The sequence below is a fragment of the Pavona decussata genome, unplaced genomic scaffold (genome assembly GCF_977016875.1).
Source record: "Pavona decussata unplaced genomic scaffold, jaPavDecu1.1 SCAFFOLD_84, whole genome shotgun sequence".
In the NCBI taxonomy this organism is placed as follows: domain Eukaryota; kingdom Metazoa; phylum Cnidaria; class Anthozoa; order Scleractinia; family Agariciidae; genus Pavona; species Pavona decussata.
In genome coordinates, this window is record NW_028145502.1 from 1500149 (window position 1) to 1512929 (window position 12781).

The 12781-nt window shown below is 39.4% G+C and overlaps 1 protein-coding gene across 1 annotated transcript; it reads right to left on the reverse strand.

Moving 5' to 3' along the window:
• Positions 1-4149: 4149 nt before the first annotated feature.
• On the reverse strand, positions 4150-10559 carry LOC146475349 (uncharacterized). The gene is made up of 2 exons (XM_085115545.1): positions 10073-10559; positions 4150-6098 (listed from the first exon to the last, which is right to left on the reverse strand). Exons 1-2 carry the CDS (start codon positions 10505-10507, stop codon positions 5331-5333), a joined length of 1203 nt encoding a protein of 400 aa, XP_084971671.1. The 5' UTR covers positions 10508-10559; the 3' UTR covers positions 4150-5330.
• Positions 10560-12781: the final 2222 nt, after the last annotated feature.

The following is a 12781-nucleotide window of genomic DNA, read 5'->3' on the forward strand; positions in this document are numbered from 1 at the left end:
GGAATCATTTCACTATTTACAACATTCCTGTTCCTTTCTTTAGCTTACAATCTAGTACTAATATCAGAACTGATCAGCATTTTTTGACTCCTGTTCTTTCTGTAGCTCAAACTAGAGCAACAAGTAGCAACATTGTAAGCGCAAGTTACCGCACGAATTTTAAATACATTTTCGACGAACTTCACAAATTGAGTTTTACCTGTAAATTCGTCCTGGACATGGATCAAAGTTGCGTTCACAATCAGTGGTCTAAAAGACGTTTTACTTGCCTTTGAAATGCATCAGAATTTGCGTTTGAAATGAATCTACCCTGCGCTTAAAATACGGATAAAATGCTTGTAACTCGCGTTTTAAACGCGTTTTGGACGTGTTCCATGTGCTTTTCAAACGCTTCCCACAGGCCTTGAAGACGCGTTTTAAACGTTTAACACGTTTCAGACTTTCGGGCGCGTTTCAAACACGTTAAGCGTGCGGTTAAAACTCGTTTCAAACGCGTCTGGGACGGTTTTACTTGCACGTTAAACGCGTTAAAAACGTCAAAACGCCGGCGTTTTTAAAACACGTTAAAACGGCCCCAAAAACTAAGATCCTTTTCTTTTTTCTTGTTTTGTCACTTTTTCGAGGGTCCCCAATAGGTTTTTCGGGATCCGGGATTTGGCCTTTTTAAAGGTCGGGATTCGGGATTTTAGCGAAAAAGAGCGACGATGATTAGAATTAGTGACGGGACGCGGGATTTGACGCTTTTACGAAGCGGGATGTGGGAAAATTTACTCTAAAGAAACGAGATCCGGGAAGTCCGGTGTGGAAAATGTTCAATGAAAATCTGGTTGTCACCGTGCTGGAAAAGAAAAGAAATTCCTTACGGGTTCTATGTCTTTACAGATAAAATTTCGTCAGTGCTCCCTGAGACCTTGCAGTTGACTTGAGCTGATAAGCATAAACAAATGCCACAGAGCTAGCGTACACAACGGCATAAAGGAACTAATTCAATGGCTCCGAATGTTAAGAAAATTTCCATTCGGTAAATTTGAGTAGTTTCCTTCATGAAAATCAAAAGGTTTACAGAGAGATCTCACCACATTTTGATCGAAAAGGAAAATCTCTAAAACATACTTAGAAAATTAAGCACTTAATTCAGAAGTCTAAGGTACATTAAACAACCAGCGGGAGTCGTGTTTGGCCTGTCATCTTTTCAAATATCTGTTGCAGTCCCACGTTGTAGTACGCGCGTAGCAATGCTCTTCAGACTTTGATGGCCATTATCCCTGTCTGAAAAGTTTTCCAAGGATCAACGTGATTAGAAAAGCAGCCCTCACCATTCAATTGAGAATAAAAAAAAAAGGACAAAGAACAAGCTCTAAAAGAAATTGCAAATTGACTTATTGACTGACGTGATTCGCGGGAAACTTTGAAAACGTCTTAAATGAACGATGTCGTCGTTATGGTGGAAAGAAATAGAAGAAATAATCTTACAGCTAATTTCTCGGTGACCAAAGACCCGTGCTCAGATTTGAAGTGGGAAGTTACATATACATCCAACTGAAAATGTCTCTTTTCGTGGACGTAAGGGGCTTGAAAAAAATTGTGACCTGGCCGGGATCGGGATTGGGCTAAAACAGCAGTCGGGATTACGGGATTGAGGGAAAATTTTGTCCGGGATGGCGGGATTGAAGAACCCTATTGGGGACCCTCTTTTTCGGTTGGGTCTTAGTTTTCGTAATTACGCTATCTTATTTTCTTGTTTATCCATTTTATTGAAAATAAGCCTACTCCAGAAATGGCGTGTAGCGACGTCCGTTTGTATATTCCTCTAATTCCTACAACGGGAAAAAAATCCTGGATATTAATTATTTTTGGACGAAAACAGTTCGTTTTAACGTTTCAAGTTTTAAAAGCCAAGGTAATTTTTCGTCACGCCATTACGGCTGAGGTAATCTAAACTGAGCGAGATAGGCATATTACTTATAACTGCATCGCGCAGTCACATTAAGGAGTACCAGAGATGCCGGCAACCATCTGAGCATTTTGTAGAAATAACAACACGCTAAGGAAACTCGGAAAAAATCCCCCCGGGGGGGGGGGGGGGTACTTCCTTATAAGAGGCTAATGGGGATGTGCCTCTGGATGGGGTCGCATTTTCACGACTGGATTGACTATAATGTGGTTGAATTTTCAATAGAGTTACTAGAATGGGGTCGCACATTTCCGGATTTTTGAGGTAAGAAAAGGGATTCAAAATGGTCTCGGTTAAAAAGTTCAGAAAGTTGTTGTTTATTAAATGCAACAATCACCTCGCATTACATTCCGTTCTTGAAACCACGACCTCAATATCAACCAGTTACACAATAGCACAAAACCACCGGTCCAGAACGAAGTAGATGCATAAATAGAAAGTGACTTAGTTGGTATCACGAAAATTACATTTTCTCAAAAGTGACTAAGATCGGGTCTATAACTGGCCACAAAATAGACTATAATGGGGCAGGGGCTCTGAGAGGCCAGCGGCACATACCCAGCAAAACTGAACCCAAGTACCCCCCCCCCCCCCCAGGGGGAAAAATCCGAGCTCTAGATGGAATTTGAACGCACGACCCTCCGTGATCTAGTCGGATGCTCTAACCACTGAGCTCAGTACTGGAGACTCCATGGTGAGCAAGGGTGAAATGTGGGTATTTGACAAGAGCTGCATCACGCAGTCACATAGTCAAATTAATACAGGCCCGTATGACTCATAACTGCATCGCGCAGTCACATTAAGTCAATACCAGGCTCCAGTTGTTCAAAGGCCGGATAAATTTATCCTGTGAATAAGTCACTATATCCGAAAGTTTCAATCCCCCCCCTGAGAGTGAGTGAGTGTGCAAAGATTTCAGTATTTCCTCTTGTACACGCAAATATACACACTCTAACCACAGTTAAGTTTGGGAGTGTACGAAAACCTTGGACAATGTTTAACGTGAAGTATATTTTAGACCCTGAATAGTGCCTTATCCAGCGGATAAAGTTATCCGGCCTTTGAACAACTGCGGCCAGAGATGCGATTAGTTACAAACTATAAATACATACACAACCCGCATATAAAAAAAAAACTTATCGAGGCGGGTTGTGCAAATTAGAGTCACAGATAATTTAATTAAAAAATACAGAGAAACTAGAAAAATGACGACAGCAAGGTCAGAGCATGCGCAGTATCAGTGACATTCAAAGGGAGATAGTCGATAAATTAGGTATATAGACTATGCTTACACCGGGAAAAATATATTAATTTATTATATCTCATTTAGTACGCGCAATGTGATTGGTCAATTTTGCGGGCTGTATTTCACTGTTCGGCCCGTTAAATTTCAACTAGTTTCCTTCCCGCGCCCCCGATTAACCACAGAGAAATAACAAAAATCTTACTAATTATAACCTCGTTTTCTCGGTCCTTACTGTGAGTTACGGATCCTCGTTTTTTCCGTTGATAAACGGGAAAAAACTCGGTCCGTAACTTACAGTAAGGACCTCGAATTCGGTTTACTGAGAAGTACCCAACGACCCTTTTAGAGAAAATAAATCGCATGTTGTACTAAACTCCATGCAGCTGAGTGTCCCACCGCTGTCGGCTGTATTTTTGTCTCTTTTTCAGGCATTTTGATCATGATACTAAGGCTGGAAAGTCGCCCGAAGACATCGTAGCAGGAAAGAAGCGTTTCATCCATGTCCCTTATCGGATAGTACAGTAACTCTTACAGACCTCTATTTTCATTGGTCCCTATATACAGTAGCTCCCATTGTTTTTCACGGGGAGACCATTGTTCCCAACCAATGACCTATTGTTTCGTTCTCCAATGACAGACCTCGTCTGGATAGCTACTGTCTTTCTATGTCCTTATTTAAGGAACTCACACTCATGACTTTTAGAAATTATTAGCCACTAAGTTGTATTTATTTATTTAGCTTTTATTATACATTTTGTACATAGTTTAGAGATTTGTTATTCCTACACGTCGTTTGGGCCACGTTTAACGCTCCAGTTCCACCCCCCTCCTCAACTATACTTTGCTGTATTTATACTAAGTCTCTCAAGAACTAACTTCCGGTGAGTCTGGTTGTTCATGGCCTTCGTCCATCGGACTCAGGTTGGGTGTATTGGACAACCCTCCATAACTTAGATAATTGGAGTGATTTTCTGTAACCATAAAGGCATGACATAGCAGCAGTTAACCTGTAGAGTAATGATAAGGACTACGAAGGTATGAATCACACTCGATAACAGCAGTATAACTATGTGCTGATAGTAAGCGCTGCATTGAACGCTAACCTGTGTGTAACTGAAGCAAGAAAGCCCTTGAGAATCTAAAATCTTTCTGCGAACAAGTATTATTAATGGTGACATTTTACCCGTGGATGGAGTATGCAAGGTAACCAAAAGGTTAAATAATACAGTGTCATGATAAAAGACTACAGCACTTGGAGAACAGTCATGAGAGCTTCAGGATGGTAGGTAACATGTTTTCCATTCATGTCATATGTTGGTCTGTGGCAATTGAAAACTGCAGTGAACAGAATAATAAAGTGAAGGTTATGAATAATTTAACTTGCATTGTTACTGTAGAAGGCTTCCTGAAGTCTCTTGACCAAAATGTTGTCTTCGGGCTCCCATGTGCTTTGGGAGGCTGGGAAATTTGGCCACTTCACAAGATATTCTTGTTGTCCGTCTTGTCTACGGGACTTGAGAATCTTTACAAGAGCATTAACATTTTGAGCAGTTTTGTTTGATTGATTTTTAAAATTCGTCTATTTCCGAGAACTTTAGTAATTGAGAAACCAATTCCTTCTGTTTTCAAAGTGATGAAAAATGTCGATAATAGAATCATAAGAGGCCAGCTATGATTTTCGGAAAGCCAACAAAAGCTGGTAAATTCAAGTGACAGGAATTTTTTCCTTAATTTACTACGGTTTACAAATTCAGCTAAAGAATCCAAACAGATCAACCTGTATAAGCTTTACACGAACACCTCCTCTAAAAGATCTGGAAAAAAGTTATCTTATACAGCACTACTTTAATAAATAATGAGCTAAAGCAGTCACCATTATAAATAACTATATTTTTGAATGCCTCAATTATGGGCGTTTTTCATTCGTGAGAACTGGCTTGCCAGAACGGTCAGTTGAAAAATAGAGTGCACAAGATCTACAAATTCTTCGCAAATTGCACAATCAGAGAAATGTAAGTGCCATTTTGAAGAAATTCAAAGAACTGGGATATAGCCAAGTCTTTAAATTGGAGAATTCCTTCCGAAAAATGACCTGTCTGGCCGCCTTGCTCTGACAAATGTAAAGTGTCCTTATTGTTGACCTTCCTCACGGCCTCCCCAAGATTTTATTCTCATATTCCAGCGGGGTCTATCCAAGCACTGTTTCAGTGTGAAATTATAAATGCCCCCGACTAAATTTATATCAAAAGCGTGCTTTCGATGGCAAGTATGACTCAGTAGTGTCATAGAAGTTATATTTTTGGGGCCATCGTTGCTGTTTCTCCAAAAATGTGGCAATATATTGGAGTAGCTACCGTGTAATCCCATGTACTTATCGCAAATGTTGGACATCGAAAGGAACTTTTTCACGTTTGCTGCGGGCGGATGGTGATGGAGCCTGCGATCATCAAAGATCGTAAGATTAATCTTTGCTGCTTTTACCCAAAAAGCAATCATTTGGTCTCCAAATGGATGGCACATAATAGAACGAAGATCTTGAGCAAAGAATTGCTCGATGACATCTTCAGAAAATAGTGTCCAAGATTCGTCTTTGTAAACAAGGTTTTCCTGTTGGCAATGGTACCACCCCCAACTTAGGTTTTTCTTCGGTCTAGAAGGTAATTCGTTCGTTAATTTCTCCATGCACACGAAATAGTCATCGTCAAGGCGTAGAAAGTACTGAAAGTTGAACTTGGCCTTCGCCCACAACATGTGGTATAGCAAACGCTCGCCGAATAGGATAGTGGCGTCTTCCGTGGGCGAGAACTTTATGTCCCCAAACTGACTGTGTTCGATTGAGAGTTTGTTCCTTGTCACTCCATCGAGTTGGAGGCCGTCTGTGAAGAAGACACATTTAACCTGCAAAATAAGAGTCGAGATTAAATTCCTTGAATTGTCGCCAGAATGGACGCATTGGGCTAACGAAATGTTTTTACCCAATTCAGATCCCCCATTTATAATGTAGCATTCACATTTAAATGGTATGGAAATACCTAGAACAAAACATTTTATGCCCAAAGAATTTGAATTGGGTACAACATTGCGTTAGCCGAATGGGTCTATTCAAAATAATTTCAACAATTTTCCCTTGATTGATGTCCACGAACGATTGACAAAATCTCAGTCGGCTTTATTCGTAGATGCTTGTATTCAAATTAAAAACTGCATTAGGATTTCGGCCAACTCGGTGGCTCATGTCGAAATCTTAAGGCTTATGTCCACGTTAAATGCATCTTTAAAAAAGCTGATGGCTTCACTCTCGGAATATGGCCCTCCACCTTCGGTATTCCGAATAATCTCACTGAGCTTTTCCTGCGATATTGCTCGTTATTGATTGCGCGTTCCTTCATTTCCGGCATCAATGTTGTCGTTCATTGCGTGTTCCATGAAGTTTACGCTGTCAAGCTGAGATCTGACTCAATTTTGGACTTCATCTTACCACACTCATTGTTTACTTTCTCCTTTATTTTCTCCATCATCTTTCCAAATTTGCAGTTTTCTCTTGTAAAGTTCTTCCACTCTTTCAACTTTCTCCTCAATAAATTGGTATTTGTTATGCATGTCCACTTTCATATCTTGAATTAGGGCATAAATATCATCTAGCGATATTTTTTTGACTTAGAAAATTCCTTCTTTCTTAGTTAAATTGACTCTGTTGAGTTACGCACCTTTTCCTTTTCTTTTTCTTTTTTCTCTTCTTTCTTTTTTAGTCGTAATTTTCATTCTTATAAGTAAAGGTTTGGTTATACATAGCCCGGGGTATCCAATCGATGGAATCGATAATCGATGACAATCGATATCAATCGATACCAATCGATATCAATTAATCGATTGATATTGATAATCGATGACCAATCGATTGCAAAGATTCGTGTGGTTATCGATTGGTATCGATTATCAATACCAATCGATAGATAAATTGTATCGATTGGTATCGGTTGGTTGCAGATTGACGGAACCGGAATCGACGCAGAAAAAAACACAACTTTTTAACTTTGTACGCAGTAATTGTAAAAACATTTCATTTTAATGTTAACAGGAGAACAATACTCTCTTCTTCCTCTTTAACGTTAACGCTTGACAAGTTCAAAGTTTATTCCATGGGCCAACCTATAGACTTAAAAAAAACGGAAAGTGATTGAATCGTGCCTTTACAGAAAAATTCGGAGCAAATACAATACTATTATGAGCTGACAGTACACCGAAATAACAATGTGTGTGTGTTTTGAATAATTTCATATTTGTTTGCCTGGATTTTTTGTTACGGTTTTAATATAAAAAGAGTAATAAAATAATTCACTAACACACGAGATATATTCTTTGCGTTGAGAAGACTGGTTCGGAATTTGTTTTACCAATTTCGCAGGGCTTCCTAAAAATGGCGGATGATCGGACAGATAGCGTGCGTGACGTCTGTTCGAGGTTGCTGACCTGATCGATAGCAATCGATGAACGATTTTTGTGTGGTTATCGATTGGTCATCGATTGGCCGATGCCAATCGATACCAATTAACTAATTTTATCGATTGATATCGATTGATCGATTGAATTTCCGATCATCGGTTTCCATCGATTGGATACCTCGGGACGTAGACAAGTAAAAATAAACGATAAAACCAAACAACCTTTCGGGGTCGTCATGACGCCATTATCAAGTTCGAAGTGATAGAAATAAATGAAGCCGGTCAATGTCAGAAATAGTTCACCAAAAAAAAATTAACATAATGTCTGAATATATAATGTCACGTACCCTGTTTACCCTGTAGTTCCTGGAAGCCTATAGTTTATAAGCCCCTCGGCTTCTTTCTAGGCTACCTTGCCTTTACCACATTTTATCTTGCAAATAATTTAGTTGGAATTTTGTATATTATCTTCAGTGCATTTCTTGTATACTGTTGTTGTATTTCTGGTTAATGGCAAATAAATGAATGAATGTTTGTCGCCATTTTCCTCCTCCTTGTTCTTCTTAGCTTTACGTTTTACGCTTGCATTCGAGGAGGCTGTACTATCGACAAGAGATCGCTTTGTCGCAGGCAACGTGCACTTATCGCTACCACGCGTCATGTTGCCGGCAGTCATATTCTACAAAGAACAAAGCATTAGCCAATCATAGACTGCCTGTTTTAGTTTTAAAGTGCGGTCCTGCAGGTAACGCAGGTCCTGCAGGAAAGTGGCTATTGTTAAACAATAAAAATACGAACAATGCAGAAACTCACACTTGTATTATTTCATCATTGGTTTTCTTCGGTTTATCTATTGTTTGGTGTTAGGAAGTTATATAATATATGCTTTATTTACGGGAATATTCGAATCAAAGGGATAAAAATATTTAAACGTTCAATGGTTTGTCCTTCTATTTCTGTTTTAGTATAATGCTGATCTAGCTCTGATCAAATGTTGTTTTCTCCTGGTATAGATTTGGTATAAGCAGGTGTTCTGTTTTGGATTGTTTCCCGGGAAATTGACCTTCTACCAAATATGTTTAAAATAAGTTTTTCCTTAGTAATAATACATTGTTTACATAAGGTCAAGCCGTAATTTATTGTATCTGACCTTAAGTTAACCTTCCGCTGACATTTGCCTGAAAATGGCCATCTCAGTTCTTGTTTTTTTCGTTTTCTAGTAAAGATATTCAGTGTTTCTTACCGAATCTATACCAGCCGATATCTGTTATTGAAGTTAGTTTTTACTGTATTTATTTTAATAAAAATAATCTTTAGATCTTTTCATTTGAAGGTGACTGTCAATGTCAACACTTTTGTTCTGTAACCACCTACTGTATTTTTAATAAGGTAGCTGAAAGTTGTAAACACGTACACCTTAGGGCGCGTTTTTTTATCCACAATTCTGGAATAAGAATGGTTGGTACGGAATGCTAGGAATAACTCGGATTGTCTGCATAAAAAAAACCCCGCCGGTCCTGGCCGAGTAAACATTGCGTAACAAATATGGCGGCCGACGATGCAGCCGTTGTCACTGCAATTTTCCTTGTACTTTTGGTACAATGAAATTAGAAGCAATGTTTCATTTTGTCCAAAAGTGCAACCTGATTTTTTCCCTTGTAGAGACGTATTTGAATCTGCAGCGCTCATCTCGCCGTCCGCCATTTGGATTTCATTCGCAACATTCTGTTCAGTCTGCCCCTGGGAGCAGAATGGATGGAATGGCATTCTGTCCATTCCGGAATAAGAATGCGGAATAGAAAAACGCGCGCATTTTACATTCTGTCCATTCTCATTCCAGAATTGTGAATAAAAAACGCGCCCTTAATTTATGGAAATAGGCGTGGACTTGTAGTACCGCCTTTCTTCTTGGAAAGTTGTTGTTTTACAACAAGAACACTGAACACTGCGTGAAACTTCATCCGAGTATATTACAAACTCATGATTGTCAATGTGTAGTTTTTATCAATACAAATATTCATTGTAATTTTTATATTTTTCCCGTTGCTTTATTTTGGTTGGGCATATCGAAGAACCTAGTGAAAATCTTGAAACAACGGTACATTTTTCACAGTAAATAAAGGGAAGGTACCCATTACCAATTCCAACACTAACCAATCATAGAAGGGCTTACGCGTGGCAAGCCTATGTTAGTAGGTGATGAGTTTTTGACAGTAGGTTGTCAATCATACTCCAACCAACATAAAAGCAACGCGAGAAGTTCTTCGCTAGAGAATGTTGTAGCTGAGCTGTAGAGTGAACTTGTAAAATACAAGCAACCATTGAATCACAGTTGTGTGTCTACTGGATTCAACTCGCTGAATCAACTGAGCTGATTCCCCTTGGTTAGACGAGAAAAGTAGATCTAACACTATAAACAAAGTGCCATACCTTTCTAGTGCATTTGCTCCACCAAGTATTTCTGATTGCATCTCTCCTTTCTTGTCTTTGAGTAGCGCTTGATACAATCACAACCAGAAGAACCTGGAGTTTACTTCGTTCGTCTCTCAAATCTGTTAATGGAATCTGAATGCTATTCCAATACACTGAGCCGTTTCCTTTTTCTCTGTCCTCTTTACTAGCATTTGCAAACATTAGCTTTAATGGCTGAAGTCTATCCATACTTGCATTTGCAACCGGTTGACTTCGACTTTCCCCGACATAGTTAGTCGAATGATTCCGGATTTCCTTGGCAGTGTTCGACTTGTAAAACTTTTCACAGCTGATATAGATGATTATAAATACCGTCCATAACGCCGATGCGCAAAAAAGGCCCCAGCGAAGGTTTTTACATCGAGACATCAAAGCGTTTTTCTCTCGTAACATTTTGTCATAAAAAATAGGGTGTGTGCACGGCGGCAATGTTGGAGGATTAAAAGAATATGAAATATTTGCATAAAAAATAGAATATATTTCCCAAAGGAAAATGATTGTATTGTTTCGGTCCTCCAACATTGCCGTCGTGCACACACTCTATAAATTATTTGTTATGCGAATAGAATTCTTGTCTTTCTTTCTGAGTAACTGATGCCCTGAAGGGGAACACGTGTCTTAATTTGGGCTCGATATCTTCGTCGTCGTTTTTTTCCTCATGTTAGCCTGAAAGCGGCATTTTACAATTATTAACTTGTTTTACATAAATCAAATTCAGTTTTCCCCTAGAGGGGAAATAAATCTTGCACAGCATCACGCGTAAATGCCAGTATAGGCATCTTGTTACGCATGATATAGGATTGTTATACAACAGCTTTGTTGTAGGACACGTGTCCTGGACATGTGCAGGGCCTGGACAAGGGGTTTGGTTGCCTCAATGCAGGTGATTACATTTGGTAGTTTCACATCTGACCTAAGATATCAGAGACTGATTATGAAATAATTCTAATTTATTAGTCACGACCATTACAAGTTGAACAGTTCAATTAACTAATCTGTGCTGGACAATTACTCCATGATTTTGATGAAAATTATATTATTTTAGAATCTACAGCTGCTAAAAGTAAACTTGTATACAAATTTTTATCTGTCAAACCAAATGTAGATTGAATTGTTTATTTTTGTTACCTATAAACCTGTTAGTATGCTTACCAAAGTAACCTACACTGTAGGAAACCAGAGTTTACCAGGCTTTCTCAACATTAGATTATATCCGTATAGATTACAATTGACCCACCCAAAACATAAATAACCGCTATTGTATGTGGCAGGAGCGAAGAGGTGCTTTTCACTCCTGCAAAATACCACTCGGTGGTAGTAAATATGCAAAAAAAATAAATAAATAAATAAAATAAATAACACACAAAATGGACTATGTGCATTTGAGTTACCGAATTCGCGAGGCCCGCCAATCTGCACGAATTCGTGCCCAGCTGAAACCTAGGGGACGTGTAGAAAAATGCTGCCAATTTGAAAATGTTATCAACACTGTGCTGAACGGTGCCAACTGAAGCTTATTAACTTTAGTCACAAATTCATCAGTAATTTTCGCCAAATAGACAGTTTTTCCTTGGAAAATTCTAGTCATTGCGGACCTTGTGGACAGTATTTATAACAGAACGTGCGAACACTAGCAGAAGATCAGTCAAACCTGACACATCGGTTGAATAGCAAGAACCTCCGAACTGGACACAAACTTCATGCAGAAAATTATCGAACACATCCATCCAACTTGGGTCTTCATTGGGTGGCCTATAGCAAAAACAGAATAAAATTCTTTGACCAGTAAGTGTAGTAATATTTGCAAAAATGATCTCAAGCTGCTGCAGCTCGGCTTCCGATTCAGGTTTAAATTCTTTGACAGCTTTGAAGGAGGCTGTCTTGATTGCGATAAGAACTCCACCACCACCTCAATCAGACCGATCTCTCCTAAATATTGTAAAGCCAGAATGCAATATTTCAGAGTTGCTGATATTTTGGTTAACCATGTCTCATTGACGCATATAACGTGAGAGTTTTCGGCGTACACCAGGCCCTAGACTGAGCGAACACACGGATTGCCAGTTTGTTGTGCTGTCTTTGTGATAACTTTTTAATAAGCTTCTGGCATTCATCATGAGGCAATTGATCTTACCAGCAGTCGAAGCAGAAACCGGTCCAGGGTTAGGATTGATGTCACCAGACATCAAGAGGCGAAAGGTAGCATCTGAGTCGTTGTAGTAACAAACGTGGCACATTTTCATTACATGGCACAGTAAAAATAGTAACGGCTTACATAGAGCTCTTCGAGTGCCGACGACCTAATTCTCTAAAGCAATCGTTTTCGGGAAAAAACACAATAAAAATTGTACGGAATGAAATAAGGTAAAAGGAGTACAAGACTAACGGTACCTCCAAGACTACAGGTCCTTTCACCACGAGTCATCTCACTGTCTTGTCGGGGACAAGGTATCGGAAGGCTCCGCGGAACCATCTCCAGCTGGCATAAGCGAACCGCGGGCCGAAATCTCGTGGTGCATCATCATGGTACAACGCTCCAGCACAGCGTCCAGAGGTACCGCTGTCGGCTGTATTTTTGTCTCTTTTTCAGCCATTTTGATATTAAGGCTGGCAAGTCGCCCGAAGACATCCTAGGGAAAGAAGCGTTTCATTCATGTCCCTTGTCAT

What these genes read in the sequence shown, in the direction of transcription:
- LOC146475349 (XM_085115545.1), bottom strand. Translation starts at nt 10,507, where the DNA reads ATGTTACGAGAGAAAAACGCTTTGATGTCTCGATGTAAAAACCTTCGC. An exon ending in GGAGCAAATGCACTAGAAAG is followed by an intron (nt 6,099 to 10,072) that starts GTATGGCACTTT and finishes CTTATTTTGCAG; the next exon opens with GTTAAATGTGTCTTCTTCAC.